Source organism: Notamacropus eugenii, chromosome 2 (genome assembly GCF_028372415.1).
Source record: "Notamacropus eugenii isolate mMacEug1 chromosome 2, mMacEug1.pri_v2, whole genome shotgun sequence".
Classification (NCBI taxonomy): Eukaryota; Metazoa; Chordata; class Mammalia; order Diprotodontia; family Macropodidae; genus Notamacropus; species Notamacropus eugenii.
The window spans coordinates 527,348,631-527,371,700 of record NC_092873.1 but is presented as its reverse complement, the minus strand read 5'-3'; the positions used below and the strand labels follow the sequence as shown (position 1 = coordinate 527,371,700).

Here is a 23,070-nt window from a genome sequence, read left to right as displayed (position 1 = left end):
GGTCTTCATGATTACAGGCCTGGCACACTATCCATTGCACCATCCAGCTGCTTCTATTGAATGCAATCTTGGACAAATCATGTAATCTTTCTGGCCATCAGTTTCCTCATTTATATGTAATGAGGATAGTACTTCAATGCTCCAACCTCTTAACAATGTTTCCCATTCCCTGCTCCAGGCTTGCTCAGTGGGATGTGTTCCAAAACTCCCTTAGCTATATGTAAAAATAGGGGATTGTATTAGATGACCAACTTTCAATCTATGACCTTCATACATATCTAGGTATACCTAAATGGGACCTTACTATACCCCAGAAGCATCTTTCATTGATACTTCAAACTCAATGTGTCCCAAATGAAGTTCAAAAGACACTGTTCCCTCAATTTCCATCCGATCTCACCATTTCTATGTGCAGTATCACAATTTCCCCACAACCATGAGGGCTATCTCTGACTCTACCCTTCCTCCCTCATCTCATATCAAACCACTAAGTCTTCTTGATTCCTTTATAGAAACATTTCCAATCTATAGTCCAAGTAAGCTATCAATAGCTATCCTAAAACTGTTGATCTCGTTAGCAGCATTTCCTGTACCCCACTCCTAGACAAGTTAGTTAATTTTTCTGGACTTTAGTTTCCTCGTGGTTAAAATAAAAAGGCTGTAATTTTTCTTAGGAAGTCCTTTTCAGCTTGAAATCTCTCCCTTATGGGATGGAAAGAGATCAGAGCCATCCCCTGTTCACAGTACAGCTTTCCCTTCGTTGTAATGACTAGGGGATGCTCCCAAAGGAAGATGACTAAATAAGGCATTTTCTTGCCTTTGTTATAGTATTTAGGGCAGTGTCCCTTATCCAGCACCATTGTGCTGCTGACTATAGTCTCTGTCATTTCCGTCTGGCTACTTATCCATTCATCCTATTATTCTATGTTAGCATAAAAATGCATAACAAAGTTTCTTTTTATAATAAAAAAACTCCACAGCCAAAATACACTGTTCTCATAGTTTTCATTTATTTTCCAGAAAAAAAATCACATTTAAATTACAACTTATTCAGACAGTTCCTCTTGTTCTTCGGTATAGAATGATTCCACTTTGCTCTGAAATGGAAACCCTCCCCACAGTAATCTGTCAGGGTCAAGAATTGCATAATCAGTACTTTGTGACATGAGTCAAAGGAGGCAGGGTGGAAATATGGAGAAAAACATTTATAAAAATCCATTATTTACCAAAAAAAGCGATATCCACAGATTGGTATCCTAACCTATAAGGCAAGTAACGTTAAAATATGTTGTTTCATGATTATCTTTAACAACTCAGTACAACACCTTCATCTCACCATGGTCCAGCACTGTCAGATGCTGCAGCCAGTTAGATGCCGAAGGCTGTCCGATGCTGCAGACAGCACACCATGCTGCCTGCCTACATGGGCTTTTCTCTGAGAACACTGGCTACCTAGTAAAGCTTTCGTTACAGACTGAGCAGTTCACAGGGTATCATAGAATAAATTGCACACAGAGGCGAAAAGGCCAGGCATTTAACTTAAACTTTAAAAATATACTTGTGTGTATTTTCATCCACAATTCTTATAAACATTTTATACACAAAGTATTTTATAAAATGATAGAGCTACTTGATATTGGATCAGAAAGGGAACAATCCAACCCACTTCTGTTCCAAGGAGTGGGGGGACAGAGCAACAGAGGAATCCCATTCCCCAGATCAGAAAATGCCCTCGGACTCCCAGTTGCTGTGGGTCCTCATTTCTCACTTCACTCGAAGTACATGGCATTCATTAGGCAGCAGTTTTCCCTGGAAACACCATAGTTGAATTTCATTACTTTTAAGAGAGACACATTTTTGCAGATACCTTTCATGGTTCCTTTCTTGTGAAATGAGAAATAAAATTTAAAAATGGCATAGATAGTCGTATACTGGGGGTCCAAGCTAAAGCTCACCATTTGATTTCTATTTTCTGTGCAAAGTGAAAGCAAGATCGATAATACTAGCGATAACAACAATAAAAGTCTTTCGTAGAAACACAAGAACAGACCTCAAACACCTTACAAAGCAGCAGGTCCTGTGGGAAAACTGCTTGGAGCATTGTCACAGATATAATTCACAGAATCCCAGAATTTTCAGAGTCAGAAGGGACCTCAGGGGCCATCTGTTCCAACTCATACCTGAATAAGAAAGCCCTTGACCTAATCTCCAGTGAGTGGTCCTCCAGTCTTCTTTGCCTGAAGACCTCTGTGGAGGAGGAAGCAGCTACCTTGTGAAGCAGCCTCTTTCTTTCCTCTTTTTGGACAGTTCCGATGGATAGGAAATTTTTCTCTTCCTGTGGCCTGAATCTGCTTTTTTGGACCCCCCTCCCATTTTTCCTCCTTCTTCCCTTAGGTGAGAACAAAGCTAAACCTGCTCCCACTTTCAAGTACTTGAAGAAAGTGTATTGCCACACACTTGACACTGCTGGGGAGAAAATATTCAGCAGTAGCATTTCCATCTTCATTGGAATAAAGAGAATCACTCTCCCCCCCCTCACCTCCTTTCCTATCCAACTTCAATCATGTCAGGATTAAAATGCTGACTAGCAACATCATCTTCAGCCTACAGAAGAATCCAATTATCATTCTGGCAACTTACAAGGAAACGAAGGAATCTGGCTTTGGACTTGGCGAAGTATTGTGGATTGACACCAGTAATTGGTTGGGTTACTGAAAGGAGTTTATAATGATGATGCATTGAGAATTAACAGAATACATGAGAAATTGTTATTATGTACATATAGAATGAAAGAGAAGAGATGAAATTCAGATTTATATCCTCTCTGTGCTGAAATAAAACATTTAGACTGATTTGTTTATTTTCGAACAAATTAATTACAAAGTCTGGATGAGAGGATAGTTTGAACGGTAGTAATGCTGTGTGGTTAGTTTTGCTCTAGCTGAAAATATATGTATTGTCTAGGGAACCTTTAGCAGAGCATGGAGTTTAGAGATGGCAAAGGGACTATAGATCTTCTGGTCAACTCCCTCATTTTACAAAGGAGGAAACTGAGGCATAGGGAGGTGAGCTCACACAAGAAGAAAGGGAGGTAGGCTTGGTGTGGTGTAGGTGTGCATCCCAGCTCTATCAATGATAAGTTTTGTGACACTGAGTAGAGTCACTTTACTTATCTTAGCCTCAGTGTTCTGAACTGTAAAATGAGGGTAATGATACTCCTACTGCCTAGTTCATGAGGTTATGGTGGAGAAAGAGCTTTATATGTCTTAAGGAACTATAGACATGCTAGCTTTTATTATTCTCAGGTAACAAAATCCAGACCTAATTCACAGCTCTTTTTAAAATAACCCCAAACTCTGCTCATTTCCCTGTAAAGCACTTGGGACACCCAAATATCATGAACAATCCTAGGAAATGCTTGGAGGATGTTGATTTTAGTATGCTGCTACTCTCTGATTTACCTTTTCCTAAATTTCTGCTTTTTCTAGAGTACTGAGGAAGTGATTACAGTCATCACCTCCCAGTCATGAGTGAGTAAATTCAGGGTTTACTTCACACAAACCTGGGGCCTGATGATTATTGCCATGAATGAGTTCTCATCTGTAAAAACCTCAAAGCACTTTCTAGGGGAAGATTCCAGCATATTTTTCTAAATGCAGGAATTAATAGAGTTCCACAATTTTTGGATTTGGGGGAAATTGGTATTTTTTTTTTAGAGGGAACCTGGCATAATAGAATCAGAAAGACGGGCTCGAGTCTTACACCTGACATACTTGCATGGGTTAAGTCATCATCTCACTTTTGGGTATTTCATTCAACTCTCTAAGGCTGTAAGATCTGGTCATATCACACTGCTCAAGAAGCTTGAGTGACTCCTTCTTGTTTCTGGAATAATGGAATATGACCCCAGATGACTCCTTTGTTTGGCATTTAACATCCTTCTCTATTGCCTCAATCTCCCTTTCCAGACTGATTTTACGTTATTATTCCTCACTCTCTTTACATTTCTAGCACTCTGGCTTCCTTGATGTTCCCTGTGCTCAGTACCTTTACTCCTAGGACTCATGGCATGTCCTGGCACTCCTCCACTCCTGGAACGTGCTCCATTCTCATTTCTGACTCCTTCCAAAATCAGCTTAAGTGCTGACTCCATTCCAGGGTTTTCCTGATTCCCTTGGTTATCAGTGATTAATCTCCTAACTCCCCTCTACCCCATACCTTTATTTTTTTTTTTTTGCATTTGCTTATCTTCATATGAGCTCCTTGAGAGCAGGGGCTCTCAAAAGATAGGGACTTTTGGCCTTTCGTTGTACCTCATCACATACCTGGCACATAATAAGTGCTTTCCACTTTGTTGTTCAGTCATGTCTGACTTGTCATGATCCCATTTGACAAAGATAATGGAATGGTTTGCCATTTCTTTCTCCAGTTCATTTTACAGATAAGGAAACTGAGCCAAACAGAATTAAGTGACATGACCAGGGTCACACAGGGTATCTGAGGCTAGATTTGAACCCAGGTCTTCTGACTCCAGACCCAGTGTTCTATCCCTTGTACCACCTAGGTGCCTGTTGAATGACTGACTCCGGGTCTAGACCCTCTTATAATAAAAGATTAACTCTTTGAACCTAGAGACACTACTGTTTTTCATCCTTGAATCCTCAGTACCTAGCATAGAGTCAGGCACTCTCTTGATGCTTAATAAATGCTTTTTGGGTGAATGAATAGATGAATCTCAGTTTTCCCACAGGATCATCTAAAGATCGGGGGCGGAATCTCATGGAAGGACACATTCCATTCATGAATGCTGGAAGGGTTCAGCTGGTACTCCTTGCTAAGTAGGTGATAAGGTGACAAGGTAAGCAAGCAGAGAAAGGAAGGGTACTGTAAAGCCTTAAGAGAGAATTGCATGTATTGTAGAGAGAAAAAGAAAAACTCCCATTTGGTTGCCAGTAACTGATGAAGCAAAGACATCTAATTGGCTAGAATTTCTGAGGATTGCTTTTGGATGAATATATTCATTCTGATTTCCAAATAATTCCAATCTGACTTATTTTTTAAGGAAACAGCCTATGCACTTTTGTTCATTTATGAATCATTCTTACAGGTGTCCATTCATCTGAACTTAAACCAGAAGTTCTTTACCTTTTTTTGTGTCCTGGACACCTCTTGGCAGTCTGGTGAAGCCGAGAGGTCCATCCTCTGAATAACGCTTATAAATACATAAGCTAAAATATTTGAGATTAAAAAGAAATCATGTTGAAATACCATTATCAAATATATGAAAAAAAAACCCTAGGTTAAGAATCCCTGACAGACTAACTCATGTGAGCTTTTCTTGCTTATTTCTGCCCTGAAAATTGTAGAGCAAAACAAACAAATAAAATTTAACTGTTTGAGGACAGAGACAGTTTTTTTTTTTTTGTCGTGGCATCTCTCCCTCTCCCCTTCCATACAGTAAGTGATACATAATGGTGATTAAAAATGTTTATTGAATGAGTGCCTGAATGAATTAAATAATTAAGTACAGCTTAGTCTACATGGGATTCTGCTTTGAGGACAGACAAGATATCAGTCTTTGGGAAAGGAGAATTGCTTTTGTCTCCTTAAATGCTCACTTCTTCATTAATGACCTGTATGCTGTACCATTACTAAGATGGTTTGCCTTTAAGTGTTTGCATTCAGTTGGGCAGAATGCTGAAATGGAAGTGCAGCCCATTCAAATTTGGGAACATCCCCCAAACTGTCAATTCCAAAGTAATGCTATATTTTTTCAGTGATGTAGAAAGCCTTATTTTGAACATTCTGGGATAAGAATTTGGTTATCACTTATGATCTGTCACTCTTCATAAAGCTGACAGTAGAACTCTCTATTGCTTTATGGACCTAAAGGAGACTTTCTCAAAGAAAAGAACCTGAGTATGGAATGAATTGACAGACTACATCCCATATGTGAGAGCCTGAGGAACTTCTGCAGAGATGGAAGAAAAGGACAAAAAAGACTTTCCTTTTTTTTTCTTCCTGAAGTGGGAAAAGAGTTAAGTAGATAGAAAATCTAGATCCTGATCTATGAAAAGGTACATCTATTTTGGGGGCTTTTGCGTGTCTAAGTTTAGGCTAACAAAATGTCAGGATTGGAATGGAATCTGAGAGGTGCATTTTAACCTACATCCTCTCCTCCTGAGAGTGAGATGTATTAACTTCAATTTTCCATAGCACTTTGAGCTTGAGATTTTCATAAGAGATGTGGACGTTTACTGTCCCATCCTCCTCCTCTTACCAGGGAGTGGAAAGGGAAGCCAGGCAATTAGAGCAGGCAGGGCTTCTTGGTTACCAGTGACAGTCTCAAACATTCAATGAACAAAATGTGTTCAAAATAGTAGAAACTGCAAAGAATCATAGAATTTCAGAGCCTCAAGGGGTCTTAGAGATGATTTAAATCTCTAAATGATTTGAATTTAATTTATTTAGATATAAACAATCTACTTACACCCTAAATGTTAGAGGAGGAAATTAAGATATGCAGAAGGGAAATGACTTTTCCACAGTTATCTGGCAAAAGTTAGCAGCAGAGCAAATTACAGTAGTTTGGAGCCTCTGTAAATAATCCACGCATGTGTGTGTGTGTGTGTGTGTGTGTGCGTGTGCATGCACATGCACATGTAGACAGTGGGTGGGGAATAAAGACCTGACCTGAGATTTCCTTAGTGCAAGGAACTCCTGGATAAGGGAATTCCCTGTCACTGTAGGTTGGCACCTTTTCTACAGGGCATAGTCTGTGAGCTAGGGCTAGGATTGTGAGAAGTTGGGTCCCTCACCCAAGGTTCCCACGGCAGCCAACTCAGGTCTTCCCCTGTCCAAGGCCAGCTCTTTACCCATGACTAGACCGTCTTGCGTCTTCTGTGTGCAGACATACACACAGAGATGCATGGAAGTATATAGACATACACATAGATTTATGCATGTCCCTATCCTAAATCTAAGTAAGTATATACATACATATATATATGTATATATATGTATGTATGTATATATACTTAAGTTTAACTTTATCTGAGGTGTTCTCACACAATTATACTAATTTACTTTGAGCACAGAGAGATCTTTTTTTTCCTTTTAATCAGTTCAGCATAGTGCCCAGAGTGAAACAGTGAGTTTCTCTTTGGGCAAACTGCCACTCTGGTACAAGAAGAATAAAACTTGAAAAATACATATCTCACTATAAAAAAAAAACTCTTGAAATGAAAATTCTCATCATTATTAATTTAACTCACTGAGATAAAACATACTCTAATGTAGAAGAAGAATCCATTTCAAAAAGTATTCCTCATGGAAACATGGAATTTATTTGAACAAAGAAGAAAGCTTTTTTCTGTCATAAGAGAGGAGACAAGATTATTATTCAGCACTTAAAATCCAACCAAATGCTATTTATTATGTGGATCAGATACTGGGACATCTTGATGATGGGGATGTTTGGAGGAATTGGGTGATCTGGTGGACACTTATTAGCAATAGTGTTTTTGGGAATTGGGCACAGAGACACTTACAATGCGTCAATTCTTCTTTCATGGCTGAGGACCATTGCAGTGTCTCTCAGGGTCATTATCTGAACACGAATTCTCATTTTACATTGCAGTAGATAGAGTTGTGGAAAACTGAACTATGTGTTTGCTAAAGCCGACACTGAGCCTGGAAGTTAAAAAGAAACACAACCAAACAACTAGAAAAAATACATACACATACACACAATCACATACATGCACAAGCACACACTCACCACACACACATGCATGCAGGCACGCACACACACACACACACACACACCTCAATCCCTGATATGAAGTTGTTTTGCTGCTATTTGTCTCTTTTTCCTGAAAGCTGAATTCGAGTAGAATGTAAGCTACTTGGAGATAAGGACAATTTTTATTATTGTCTTTGCACCCTCAGTGCCTAGCAACAGTGCCTGACACAGAGTAAATGCTTAATAAATGCTTGAGGAAGGAAAAGGAGAAGGATGGAAGGAAAGAGGTAAGGAGGAACGGAAGGAAGGAGGGATGGAGGAAGGAAGAAAATAGGGAGGGAGGAAAGAAGAAAGAAAGAGAAAGGGCGAGAGAGGAGGGTTTGTCTAGTTAAATGAGGTTTTAGTGTATTTAGAAACTTATGATTCCCAGTCTCTGGTACAGGGATTGTAGGCAATGTTAATTCTTTAAAATTTCCTAACTACAGAATCTGAATCACATTAGGGATCCTTGTCATATATTTTTAAAATTACATTTTTACAATATCAACAAATGAAGGCATCCTTTCAAAGAGCTACCATATGTTTATATGTCTTAATTAACTCTAGAACTGGGTAAAGTAAAATACAAAGAGTAAGATGTGAGAACCAGAAAGAAATATTTACATATATGCTTTTGGAGTTACTACTCAGTCAACTGCCTTTCCTGGAGGGATTATTCTAGACACTTTTACTAATTCCATTCCTACCAAACATTTTATTTTCTGACCTTTGTTTCTTATTGGTTTCAATCTTCCCTATTTTAGGAATTAAGTTCCCCTTTCTCTTTCCACTCCCACATTTGGAGTTCCCTAATATTTCTGAGCTCCTTAATTCAATGAGGATTCCATTTGTCCAAGTGGACTCTAGTGTCTCCACCAGGACATTTCAGGTAATTACCCTCTGAATAATGATGAGTAGGGCAGCAGCGATTCTTCCCCAGTGAAACTCATTGTCCATTCCCCATGTTCACATAAACACTCATCAAAGCCCACGCGTAAAAAAAAATGATGCTTACATTTCCCTCTTGTGGTTCTAGATTATGGAGGGTCTTCTTAAGAGATTTTAACCCTGGTCCCCAAACTTGTAAGTGCTAAAGGTTATTGCAGTGAATGGTTAAAACAATAAATTGATTTATGGGTAAAATAACAAAGTTACTTTAAAATTCGACTTGACAGGAAACTGTTCAAAAAGAGAATTCCTATAATTTTAAGGCGGGTAAGGAAGAGATGAGGACTCATCTATGTCTAAGAGAAGTATGCTGGATAAAAGACAGGCCTCAGAGTCAGGAAGACCTGGGTTCAGGCTCCCTGACTCATCCTGGCTGTGTGACCCTGGGGAAGTCCCTTAACTTCTCAGCATCCTAGCAACTCTTTCAGATGGGAAATGGCAGAGCAGGTACAGACTCCTTACTGGTTGTTTGATACACTGATGAGATCTCATCTGATTAAAATTATTATGTATACATACATACATACAGGTATATATGTATATGTGTATCCAAGAGAGGCAGTGTAATCTATTGGATAGAAGGCTGGCCTTGGAGTCAGGATGATTTTGGTTTAAGTCCTGCCTTCAACACATATTAGCTGTATGACCATGGCCTTAAACTCTCAGCACCCCAGGTAAAGCCTAAGAATAATGAGTTGTATCAGTGAAGGGAATCTCCACATAGGGAATACCCTTTACCAAAGAATTAACCTATACAGATCTCCCCACCTCTCCAAAAATGTATCTAAATGCTAACTGGGTGGTGTGCCAAGGGGTGGGAGGGCAGGTTCTTCCACAGAAAGACAGGACAATAGTTCCCAGGGAGTGCATCCCAAGAAGTATTTCTTCTATGGGAACCTGCATGTTGCTGGTCTGAGCTAGAGAACTGTATTGCCCCACTTCTGCCTCGTGGCGATGTAGGTCAAGGATAAGAGTCTTGGATTGCACCCATCTTATTGGTTCCAAAGGAATGGCCAGTGTTTCTAGTTTACAGTAATCAAGATTTTTAAAGAACATTTTGTTCATCGGAGAGGACATTTATTTCAGAGAACTGTAGCCATACAGCCTAACTTGGTTTCCCCCATCCACCAAAAGACTTTCAAGATGCGAATCAACATTCTCCAATCAGATGGATGCAGGGAACTTCAGACCTCACTCAAAGACTGGCAGCCTCCACGTAGGGGAAGAGGACAGATGATGCAGGTCAGTTCAGCCTGCGGAGTTTCAGAAACAGTCACATCCACAGTCAGGTAGCAATTCTTAATCAAGATCTCAAGAAATTCTCATCCTCTTAAAATCACAATAAAACTGCCTGGTTCTTCAGGAATCTCCATATCTGCCCAGCTTGGGGGAGGGGTAGTGGGTGTAGGGAAATGACCCAGATCCCAGTATTCTCTGGAATCTTAATCATAGTTTCATAATTTTAACTTTAAATACCCCCCTTTTTACATATTATAAAAATAAGAGGCCCTGTTTACATGGCGTGCATTTTTAGGAAATTTGCAGTTTGAAAAAAAAGCGGTTAAAAAGTGGTACATCTTGCCTTCTTTAAATACGTTGTAACCTTAGAATTCACTGAAATATTTTTAAATTGACCCCCACTAAATGTTGGAAGGTAGAACTTTTAATCTCGCACTATAGAATAAGACATAGTAAGGATTGGAGGAGAAAAGGAAAGCTGCGAATCCTTCTTTGCATGAGGCACCCCCTTTAAAAGCCGCTACCGATATTGTATTTAAACTTTATATATTGACAAAATGCAATCTATCTCTGTAAGCCTTGTGCCAATCAACAGGACTACTAGTAAATTTATATACCATAGTTTAAATTACATCCATTTCATGAATGGTCAAATGCTAAAACTCAAGTTTGTCTAACCGCCTGAATGAGTACAATTTACAAATACAATAATTACATTTTAAAACCATTAACAATGTTACACCGAGAAGTAAATACTGTGGGACCGGTCTCAACATGGTGTTGTCCACAGAGGGGGAAAGGTTGCTGAAAGAAATGGACCCTTCCAGCAGAAATGTCCCCAGGACAGGTTTTACTTTGTTTTCATTCAAACCCCCAAAACAAAAACCTGTTCCATGTTCGACAGTCCTCCGTGATATGGGTTCTCCATATGCTTGCATAAGGTTCTATTAGTTATCTGCCAGGTATTTGCCTGAAAAATAGAAGGTCATGAGGACAGGTTACCAACCACCAGTCTGTTTGAAAAGGGAGTGTGAGACAGGACACAGAAATAGCTGCTTCTAGATGACCACAGAGCTATCCTTATTCCTGCTTCTTCTTACTATATGTGACTGGAGATGAATGTAATTATGCAAAAACTTTTCTTCTCTCGACATGCTATCACACAGTTGACCAAGGGTTCAGTTCTCTAGAATAACTGTTCTACTTGCCATGGGTCTCTCTCAAACGAAGGATTAGCCCAAACTGGGAAATTTGGTGTCCATGAGATATCCTCAATTCAACTTCTGAAGAGAAATTCATTTGGGGTACTAGAGACTTGGGAAATACTATCCCATTGAAGGAAGGACCCCAGAATACCATTCCATGATACATGAAGCAGAGACCCAGGATACTGGCTTCTAGGGTTTGAGATCTTGAGGTACTATAAAGCTCCTGCTGGTGAGTCACTGCAGGAGAGTCAGTGCTTAGACTTAGAAGTAACTCACCTGGGATGCAGCAGGGAACAGAAAGTATGCCACTGGCAGCTTCCCATCTGAAATCAATTATTCCTGCCCACTTGGTGCTAAGCTAAGCTCTTTATATATACTGTACAAAAGTATGAGACAGGCTTCCAGTGCCCCGTAAATTTAGGTATCCTGGAATAAATTAGTGGTTGTTAAAACTTAGGTTTGGATCAGCAAGCATTTATTAAGCTCCTACTACATGTTGGGGGACTGTGGTAACTACTGGGGATATAAAGGAAGGCAAAACCAAAAAATGAGCCCCCTCTCCAATGATCCTTTCTTTCTAGGAGCTCACAGTCTCATAGGAGAGATGGTGTTCTAATAACCATGTATAAACAACATATATACAGGATAAATTGGAGAGAAATATAGCGGCCTGGGAGTCCTTTCTGAACATAGTTTTCTTCCATTGTCAATGGTGCTAGAGGGTCAGAACTGGGTATTGGTCAACTTTAGTCCCAAGGATCTCAGGGACACCAAGTCTGATGGAGCCTCACCAACAGAACTTCAGAGTGGACCAACAATGGGCCCAAACTCTTTTCATTCTCTGAACCCAACCTGACCTTTCTTGGGCTCTCGTGAAATAAGGAAACGAAACTAGGGACCATTCAGGATTTCCAGAGATTGATAAAGGTAATAGACCCTCTCCCAAACTACCAAGCATCCATGTTTTATATGTTCTCTCTATACAGATGTGCATGTTCTCTTCCCCTGAATCGCATTCCCATTGGAATATAAGCTTGTTCAAAGCAGGGACTATTTCTAGGGGGCACCATAATGCAGAGGGTTGGACTTGGAGTGAGGAAGAGCTGAGTTCAGATACAATCTCAGACGCTTACTATGTGACCCTGTGCAAGTCACGTTACCTCTGTCTGCCCTGTTTTCTCATCTGTAAAATGGGAATCAGAATAATATCTCTTTCTCAAGGGTTGTTGTGAGGATCAAACGAGGCAATCACTGTAAAAAGCATGTAGCATAGTATACATGCTTATTCCCTCCCTCCCTCTTTGCACACCCAGTGCCTAGCATAACTATGGGCATATAATGGACCTTTAATAAACACTTACTGAATTTTCAGAGTTCTGCTGCCTTCTACCCTGCCCATCCTCCAGTAGAGTGTAAGGTCCTTGAGGGGAGGAACTGTTTCATTTCTGTCTCTGTGTCTCCAGTGCTTAGCATAGGACTTGGCACACAGTAGGTGCTTAATAAATGTTTATTGACTAAGAGCAAAAGATCTGGGGTCTAGAGCTAGACATGGCCCTGAGCAGCCATCTAGTCGAGTGCTATCATCACATTCCTTGGGAAGATAAAAGACTCATTTGCCCAAGGTTATTCAGGTAGCAAACACTGGTTATTCAGGATCCAAAGCCAGTTCATCTGACTCCAGAGTCATGTGTTTGCCAAATCCCTCTGGTGAAAGGAAGGGAGGGCAACATGGGTAGGCCCACTAGCTTCCAAAACACAAAATGGTCAGAACCACCCTCTGCACTTACCTGCTGCGAACCTTTTTTTAATGAGTGAAAACCGGTACCCTGCTCCCACCAGTTCGATGTCACAGCCAGAAAGGGTGCTCCCCTCGCTGGTAAACTGCACGACCAATGGAGAAGGTTTGCTGGGGCCTTCTGATAACTGGAATCTTGCCAGCAAGGAACCCACCCCTCCAAAAGAAAAACAACAGCCTAGTATCAGAGGAAAGCAATTATCTCACAACTGCACTGACAGGATAATAAATCTTAAAGTCGAACTTGGCAGTAAAATGCAAGACTTGGCTTGTTGGGAAAATGGTATATTTCAGTTATAAGACCAATGATGAATAGCATTGATTAGGAAAGATTCCTAGCTACTAGGTAAGGCCATGATGATGCACAAAATTCACAATGCAGAATTTAGGACATGCAGCCTATTTTAGAGCAGGTCTTTTTTTTCCCCTTGCCACCGGCGGATTTAAGTCAGATGAAAAATTAAAAATATCAAAATGCTCCAGGAGTATGCAGGTGTCCAAACATGGGAAAGAAATGTGTTAGCCTAAAAGCACTTCTCTGCCTAGAAAACTGGGTGTGGTGGGAGGGGAGAAGATGGAGGGTGGGGGAGAGGTAAGAAGGGTTTTCTGGGATTAGAAGAATCCATTAAATCTAATAAAGAAATAAACCAAAAAGTAAGCAAGATGGACTTTTTATTCACTGATAGAGATCACTGGAAGGTAATCATATATATATATACATATATACATATGTGGTGATTTTTATATCTGGTGATAGATATCTTTGGGTAATAATTGACTATTTTAAAAAAGTTATTTCAGGATTTTTGGAGGGAGAGGAGAAGAGGAGGTATGGGAAGATATCCAAATCTATACCAGTACCTCCCTATGATTGTTAGAGAAGATGGATAGATCATAGGCCAGAAAGAGAGATCACAGGACCATAGGACCGGAGCTGGTAGGGACCTCAGAGGCCATTTTACAGATGAGGAAACTCAGGCCAAGGGAGGTGAGTGATCTTCCCCAATGTCACATATAGAATCAAAGACCTAGAGACTGAGTAATCCGATCCCCTCATTTTACAAATGAGGAAACAGAGACCCAGTGAGGTCCAGTGATTTGCCCAAGGTCACACGGGCAGTATCAGAGGTGGAATTTTAACCTGGATCTTCATATTCTGGAGCCAAAGCTCTTTAACATGTGGACAGCCCACATGAGCCATTGGCATCTATACTATATTGAGGGAAAGTAAGAAAGCCTTGAATTCCTTGGATGTCCCTGCCTTGTGTCAGATTTGTGGGATGACATAGGCAAGTCTCACTGGTAACCATCTCTTATCCAGTTCAATTCCATGTTGCTTAAATTCTCTGAGCCTCAGTTTCTTTATTTGGAAAATGGGGATGAAAAAAGTATCTACTTCCCAAAGCTGTGAGGACCAAAGGCATTAATGAGTGTAAAGCATGTTGCACACCTTAACTATTTTAAAATGTTATCAATATTATTGAATAAACAAAAGAATTACCTCCATTTTCTGATTTTTGTGAAATGTCAGGGATCTTCCACAGTATTCTTTGCTGTTCAGCATTCCTGAAAATAAGATAGGAAACTATTTTGATGTACTCTATGCTTCAGGACATTGAATCTAGAAGAAATCTAAAATACAACACATTTAATACTGAACTCATTATTTTTTTTAGCTTAAACCCTCTCCTCTTCTGAACTCCCCTATTTCTGTTACAGATACCACCAGCCATTTAATGTCTTGGATCAGCTTGGCATTATTTTGGTCCCTTTTCACTATTATTCAATCTGTTGCCAAATCTTGTCATTTCTTCCTTGACCTCTGACTCATCCCTCTACTCTCACAACCACTAAGTTAGTTGTAGCCCTTATTCCTTCTCACCTAGTTTATTTCAATAGACTCTTAATAATTGGTCTCCCTACCCATTCTACACATGACTGATAGTCATTTTTCCTAAGGCAAAAGTCTCACCATGTGACTTCCCTATTCAATCAACACCAGTGGCTTCCTATTGCCTCTAGGAAAAAAAAAGAAACTCCTCTGTTACATTTATTAAGCACCAGCTGTGTGCCAGGTACAATTTTCTACTCTACTATGTTTCATGATTCTTTTGTTAAAAAAACAAAACAAAACAAACCAAGGCTAGACCTATGATTTCATTGGAATGACATTACCCTCTACCAATACATACTGGCATCTGTGCTGAAACTTGGAGCATTGGAGCATTGCCTGGAGCTTTGAGAGGCTCTCATAGACAGTACATGTCAGAACAGGTCTTCTTGGATGGGGAATGACTCATGGGCCTTCCCAGAGGACACCCCTCTCCCCCCACCTCCACCATGTCATGTTGCCTTCCTGCCTTGGCAATAATTCTGAACATAGCACCTGTGTTGGCATTGGCTGCTGGAAAGTCCCAGTTAACATATGCCTGATTCAGGAGAATGAAACTAGGGTAGATGCAGAAATTCTTAAAAAGCTCTATCTACTTTCTTCTTTTTACAGTCCAATGGGGAAATTAGAGTCTGATTCCCAGCCATGTTCTAGACTGCAGTGTCCTAGACTTTCTACCACAAAGAACTGACTTTCTTTCCTGAACCACTGTGATCTCAGCACAGAGGGAAGGCAGAAAACCCTTGCTAGAATAAATGGACTGCAGGTAGGTTCTATGGGACTTGGTCCTTTCCTACCAAACAGCAGGGGGCAGCACCGCTTGAAGTTTGGTGACTCCGCCGTCAATGGGGACAAGAAACTGGACATTGTTGAGGGCAACTGGGGTAGTCATTGCGTCTGTGTTGTACTTGTAGTCGATGCGTAGGTCGGTGCTCGCTGGGTCACACCTCCAATTCACTGCCAAGTTCAGTGGAGTGGACTGAATGCCCTGGGCAGATACCTGGCCCCAAAACAAACAAATCAGGAAGAAGAGAATGAAGGTTTCTTTCACAGATATTCCTGATTCCTTGGCATTCTCCAAATCACAAGGAGATGCTCAGGAAAAATTCACAGATTCCAAGATTTTGGAACATGATTTTGTTTAGAAAAAAGTCCCTAGAGGAAAATCACTAGATTGGAATATTTTCATAGGACCAAAGATCTGGAGAAGGCAGGAAGCTCAGTGGCCACCGAGTCCTGGTTACACCTGAAAGCAATCCTTGTTGTAACCTACTAGATAAGTAGTCATTCAGCCTGTTTGAAGACCTCCAAGGATGGGGAACTCTCTACCTGTCAAGGCATCCCATTCCACTTTGGGACAGATCTAACTGTTTGGAAACTTTGTTTTCCTGCTTGAGCCTTCCACCCTTTGCTTCTGGCTCTACCCTCTGGTGCCAGGTAGAACAATTCTCATCTCTCTTCCACATAACAACCCTTCAGATACTTGCATCCCGCTAGGCTGTCTCTCCAGGATTCTCTTGTGTGGGTCATGGCCCCCTTCCTCCTTGAGTCCTCTAGGTTCCTTCTTCCTATTACATGGACTCAAGACCCTTCATTATTATGGTTGCCTTACCTTCAATGCTGTCAGACTTATCAATATTCTTTTAAAACTGTGACTCTGAGAACTGAACATCACATTTCGGATGAGGTCTCACCAAGGCAGAGGATTGTCTTCCTGCTACCCAAGGCATGAGCCTCTGTGACTTCCACATCCCACTGTGCAGTCAAAAAAAAGCCCAGAGTTCTTCCAGCGAACTGGCATTTCACCATATTTCATTCCTCCTGTACTTAGGAAATTGATTTTTTCAAGTGTAGGTATAAGACTGAGTTTTTTTCCCTATCGAATTTTATCAAAGCAGAACAATAAAAGCATGTGATTTTAAAAGGCAGTGTGGCATAATGGGTAGAATGTCAGCCTTGACATTTAGAAGACTTGAGTTCAAATCCTGACTCAGCTGCTTGCTGACTATGTGACCCTGGCAAGTCATCTATACTCTCTGAACTTGTTTCATATCTGCAAAATGGGGATAATAAGAAAACCGACTTCCCAGGGTTGTTGTGAGAATCAAATTATATTTGGAAAGTATTTTGTTGACATCGAAACATATGCAAATGTCAGGTATTATTATTCTTTAGCAAAAAAAAGTTAATGTGATCTTTGGCTACACCAAGGGATCTAGGGAGGTGATTGACCCCCCCATAATCTTCTCTGCTCAGACCGTATCTGGAATCTTGTGTTCAGTTCTGAACACGAACATTTCAGGAGCACATACATAAGCTGGAGCATGTCTGGGGGAGCACAGTCAGGAGAATGAAAAACCTTGAATTCATAGTATCTAAAGATCATCTAGAGGGTGTGGGAAGGTGTATGCAGGAGAAAAGAAGACGGGGAAGAGGTGGGGTGAGGAGTGATGGGTACTACCTTTAAGTGTTTGAATGGCTGTCACGTGCAAGAGAGATTAGCTTTGTCCAACTGGAAAGTCAAGGGCTGAACCGGGAGCAATGAGGAGATGTTGCAAAGAAGCAAACTGGGTCTTGAAACTGGGGGAGGAGGCTCCTAACAGTGAGAATGACCCCAAAGTGGAATGACTTGCCTTGAGGGAAATGGGCAGAGGTCTTCCACCAAAGCCTGGACAATCATTTACAGGCATGCTGTTGTGGCTTTCCTGGTCAGGCTTGGGAGTTGACTGAGACAACCTTTGAGCGACCTTCCAGTTCTGAGATACTCCCACATGTGTGGATCAGACATTGAGGGAGAGAGGTGTCATTTCATTTAGAATTCTGTGCTTCTGAACAGGTATGAGTTGGCAATTTGAAAAAGGTATGTTTACCCTGACAATTGTATCTTACCTGATATTTGAGCATGTCCACATTATAATACGTTGCCTGTGGTTTTTGCTCAGACACTTTCTTTAGGTGAGTCATCAGATTTGGCATGTTTACCCAGAATTCCTTGGTATTGGCATCACATTGTGCATCATCGCTATTGAAAGAATGAGAAAAGTTTGAATTTCTAACTATGCAAAATAAAAGCACCACACATATACATACAGAGAAATCCATGCACACATGCAAGTGCCCACATGCATATTCAACAACCTCTGTCTTTGACTTTTTTACTTATTTCTGGAAATTCTCAGTTTTCCCATCTGTAAAATGGGGATCAGACCTAATGGTCTCTAAGTTGCTCTCTAGGTCTGCGATTCTATGGATTCTGAGCAAATGGATGGTTTTGATACACATGTAAATTCTATTATCTTTAGGACATATAGATTCATCTGTTTGGTATTTAAGGTTCTCCACAATCAAATTTGCATCTGCCTTCCCAGTCTCATTTAATCCCCGTTCCTGTTCAAACTTGTTGACCAGCTGGTCCCCATATAAGCCTCTCCTACATCCCTCCCCTACATTCAGAGTTTGCACAGGTGTTCCCTCTCTGCATAGAATGTGCTCTCCACTCACACCTGCCTCTTAGAACCCTGACCTTCTTTCAAAGCCCCTTTTAGAAGACTCCTCCTGCATGACCTTTCTGGATTCCTCCCAATGACTCATGTTCTAGCACTCAATCTTACTCGATACTACTCGGGATATCCCTTATTTCCCCTTACACGGAGACATTTTGTGTGCCTCCAGTGGGATGTAAACATGAAGGCAGGATTGTTTCATTTTTGTCTCCATATCTCCAGTACTTAATACAGTGCTTGGCTTGTAGTAGATACTTAATATTTGTTGGCTGAATGGAATAATGAGGTCAGTCCCATAAGGATTGTCCATCAGTTTGACAAAGGTTTCTGGGGTTGACCAGTTAGACTTACTAAATCTGATGATCATAATAAGCAGTTGAAATTAAAACTAAATCTTTGAATGAGTCCAACTGAGTCTAATTGGATCAGGAGAAACTAAATTCTCTTGTTAAAAATTGTCAAAAATTTGTCTTGATTGATTCCTGCTCTGCTGGAAAAACATAATTTCCCAAAATTTACAGTTTTGTTAGTTTAATAATAATAGCAATAACACCAACAGATATTTCTATAACACTCTAAAGTTAGCATGCATACATGATGTGAGACCCATTATTGCTCTATGAGTTAAAAAGTACACATTATAGTCACATAACTAATGAGTGTCAGGAATAGGATTCGTGGAAAGTCTTACACACTGGAGAACAAGAAAATAAATTTGAGTATGATGGAACCCAGCCTTCTGGCCCTTTCAGTCCTCTCCCCAAGGCACCATGTTCTCCAAATAAGAGGACAATAGTAACTCTATAGTACATAGTAACTCTATAGTAAATAATAACTCTACAATAAATAATAACTCTATAGTAAATAGTAACTCCTCTATAGTAAATAGTAACTCTAAAATAATTCTCCTCAGCCCATACGAATTTTTCATGGTTGGATCACTTCACTTAGAAGTCGGGAAGGGAGAAGAACGGTAAGAACCACAGCAGAGTATATATGCCTGGGGAGATTGGCTTTCTAAGGGTCAGCTTGAGGCTCTGGGTAGCCTTGGTTTCAATTCGGAGTTTATCCATTGACTTAACATCCCAGGATCATTCTAGGATCATAGCTTTAGAACTGGAAGGGAGCTTCAAAGGTCTTTTTTTCCAAGCCCCTCATTTCCCAGATGAAGACACTGGGTCCCAGAGAGATCAGGAGATGTGCTCATGGTCACAAAAATAGTGTGGGTCACAACAGGACCTCGTCACCCAGCTGAAAGACTCTATTTCTTTAACTATCTCCTTGAGTACCAGAGGAATAAAAATATAAAAATAAACAAATATAAAATTAGATAAAAGTAAGGTGAATAGATCAGTCCAACTCCATCACCCTTGAAAGCAAAACTCCAAGATTTTGATGGTGAGAAGTATCTTCCTATAACGTGAATACCACATGAGAATCCACATATATGTGATTATTACACACTTATATCCATAGCAAGAAAGGGCATAAATAGAAGAGGTGAAATGACTTGATGATTAGAGAACATCACTGGGAGTCAGGAAGAACTGAGTTCGAAATCTACCTTGTACATTTACTAGCTGTATGACCTTGAGTAAGTCACTTTACTTCTCTACAATTCAGATTCCTTACCTTTAAATGGGGATGACAGTAACACCTACCTCCTAGGGTTAGTGTGATGATCAAATGGGAAAATAGATGGAATTGTATCGCATTTTGCAAATGTTAGTGCTACAGAAATCTGTACCATTATCGTGATGGTGATGTTCATTATTATTAGAAACACTGTGCACAATAAAAATTTCACTAAACACATCTACATATCATGCTGAATAAAAATATAGTAAAATTTAGTTTTAGCATAGGGCAGATTGGTTTAAATCAGAAAAAGCATCCATCAAGAGGTCATTGTGCCTCTTCTATTTACGTCCATTCTTGCTATGGACATGAGTGTGTAATAGGTGAGCAAACTGAGGCTGAGAGAGGTCATCCAACTCTCAATGTGTGAGCCAGGTCTCCCTGACTCTCAGTCCCACACAAAGAGTGGTTTGAATGCTGCCAAGATCATGTCTGAGATGTCTCCAGGTCTGGGTTTCTGATATTGTGGTTTTGGGAGGTTATTCCCACTGAACATAATCTCTAGGAGGCCTTCGAAGACTTGCCCAGGTAATGTCCAAGAGGCTTATCCCCCAGGAGGCCACAAGCTCATGGCTGGGGCACACAAACTCATGAAGAACATCTCCCAGGGCAAAGATTGGTACAGCCCATGCTAGGGGTGTGCCTACATTGACTAAAATCATATAAAGTCTGGATTAAATTGTTATTACAGGGCCCTAATAAGTAATTCTGGTACCTGGAGAAAGGAACAGAAATTCAGGCCTCAGGCCAAAGCAAGAAAGATTCTCTGGAATCGCAGGGTATGCATGTGCATATGTGTGCATGTGTGTGCATGTATGTGTGCATGTGTGTGCATGTATGAAGGAGAACTTTGGGATATAAGACCATGTGACAGAAGAAACCCTTGGAACACCATGCTATAGGGAAAAGTCAGAGAACCCCAGACTCAGAAGCCAAGAAGGCCTGGGGAAGATGTAACTATGAAGTAGAGGAAACATAGCATGTGCTTATATCCTAGTTCAACTAGGATATTATTCTGGGACTGAAGGAGAATAAATGCTAAGAGTACAAGTACTCTCTAAATTGGTGCCCTAGGACAAGCACGAACTGCCCTGCCCTAGTGATGTCTCTGTTTACTAGTGATAGGAACTGGACCAGTGATTCCACTGATATGGGAGACTCCTTCTAGCAATTCAAATCAGCACCTGCTCTGTAATTTAATAGCTAGAGGGAGAGGGTTGCACGGAGGTGTCAAAAGCCTGTGTCCATTTTCACACAACACTCCAAAGCACTTCATTTTAACTACGTTAAAATGTAATTGGGAAATGCTTAACAAACAAATAGTAAGATAAATGTGCTTTTCTAAGTCAATATGCTGCTCACAGGGATCATTTTGTGTTGTATGGGTTAGTGGCCCCATTTCGACTGAAGTTTGACACCCCTGGACTAGGGCAGTGAGAGTTTAAGTGGCTTGTCCTGGCTCACACCACCAGTGTTTGTTAAAGGCAAAACTTGAATCCACATTTTCCTGGAAATTTGGGATTTTTGTCCTTGGCTAAGTACTTAATAAATGATCTCATCCTCTCTGTCTCTTCTCTCTCCCTCTCCCTCTCCCCAGTCTACCTATCAACTATACCAAAACCTTTTTATTTATTTTAATAACAAGAGAAAATATTTGCATCGTCCCTATTAAATTGTAAGATATAAGATGTAAGTCTTACTACTATCCCTCCCCTGCAGTGCCCTTCATCAATTTTTAATACATTTTGTTTGTTAAATTGACTTGCCTAATCCCTTTTAATTGTAGCACTTTCGCTTACTACCTTTGTCTTTAGAAAAGTCATTGTTCATTTTGGTGCCTCAGTTTCCTCCTCTGTAAAATGAAGATGTTGCACTAGATGACCTCTAAGGTCTTTTTTTATCACTAAATCTGTGATTTGATGCCAAGAATTTGAACCGCACTGGAAAAAATATTACATCTAACATCATTTCCAATAATCACTTTTCTGTTTGTGGGTAATTACAGTTTACATAGAGTGCTTGCTCATTTGTTTCTGGAGTGTTTTTTCAGGAGAAAAACCACTTACCAGGAGAAGGAAGGCTGTTTAAACACACACACACACACACACACACACACACACACACACACACACACACGCTGCCTGTGCATGCTGCTAAATATTTCCCCTTGATCTGAAAGCACTTGTGTGAGATGCTACTCTTATCAACAATTGATTTCCCACTCAGCTACCAAGCAACAGCCCCCCTCCCCCATCTATGAAGAGCTTGTAGAAAATGGTATTTACCAGCAAAGAAGTTGGGGGTTTGGCAGGACGTGTTCTAACCTGTTGAAATTCACCACTCGGAAGGTCAGGGTGGCTGGGGAGGGGTTGTTGGCAAAGTGTCTGGTGATGCCTGCGGGGAATGACAGCACCATCTCTCCAGTGATCTTCACTATACACCTGGGAGGGCAAACACAAAGAGAGGACAGGAAGAGGGAGAGCCAAGTCAGAGACCATGGAGTGAGAGGCAGACCTAGGGGTGGCAAAGGTGTTGCCACGATACTGTTCACTCCAGTCCTCATTTAGTCTTCCCTTGAAAGGTTCTGAGAAGGAGCATCCTCCCTCCAGGGCAGCCTGTTTCACTCTGGTACAGATAGCTTTCCTCTCAAGGAAGGTTTTCTGGACCTGGAGCCCAAACTGGCTTCCTTCCAACTGACTCGTGGCTCCTGGCTGTGTCCTCTGGAGCCATACAGCCCCAATACAATCCCTCCTTGACACATGTCCTGTCCTGTCCCGTGTTTTCTCTTCTCTAGGATAAAGACATGCCAGGTCCCCCTTCCACCACTCCTCCTATGTCATGGCCTCAAAGCCCTCCCTTTGAACACATTTTGGTTCAATCTGGGGAAGACAGTCTCTAATTTATCAGTGCCCAGTGGGCATCAAGGGTCTTAGTCTATTTGGTAGGCAGTAGGCATTTAATACATGTCTACTATATTGACTGATAATGCTGACTTCCCAGTTTAGTCTAATAACTCATTTTGGTTTTCCTCCTTTAATGAATTTTAAAAGATTTTATTTTTCGGG

General features: G+C 40.7%; 1 protein-coding gene across 1 annotated transcript in view; it reads right to left on the bottom strand.

Annotated features, from left to right (window-relative positions):
• Positions 1-9,786: 9,786 nt before the first annotated feature.
• The window catches only part of SGIP1 (SH3GL interacting endocytic adaptor 1), a 277,554-nt gene continuing 264,270 nt past the window's right edge, over positions 9,787-23,070 (bottom strand). The window contains exons 23-29 of the mRNA XM_072649764.1: positions 22,291-22,446; positions 17,754-17,886; positions 15,662-15,864; positions 14,475-14,539; positions 12,966-13,130; positions 10,857-10,940; positions 9,787-9,984 (exon numbers count right to left, since the gene is read on the bottom strand). Coding sequence (XP_072505865.1) covers positions 10,918-10,940; positions 12,966-13,130; positions 14,475-14,539; positions 15,662-15,864; positions 17,754-17,886; positions 22,291-22,446 — 745 coding nt within the window. The 3' untranslated portion in view covers positions 9,787-9,984; positions 10,857-10,917. The remainder of the gene's footprint in view (positions 9,985-10,856; positions 10,941-12,965; positions 13,131-14,474; positions 14,540-15,661; positions 15,865-17,753; positions 17,887-22,290; positions 22,447-23,070) is intronic.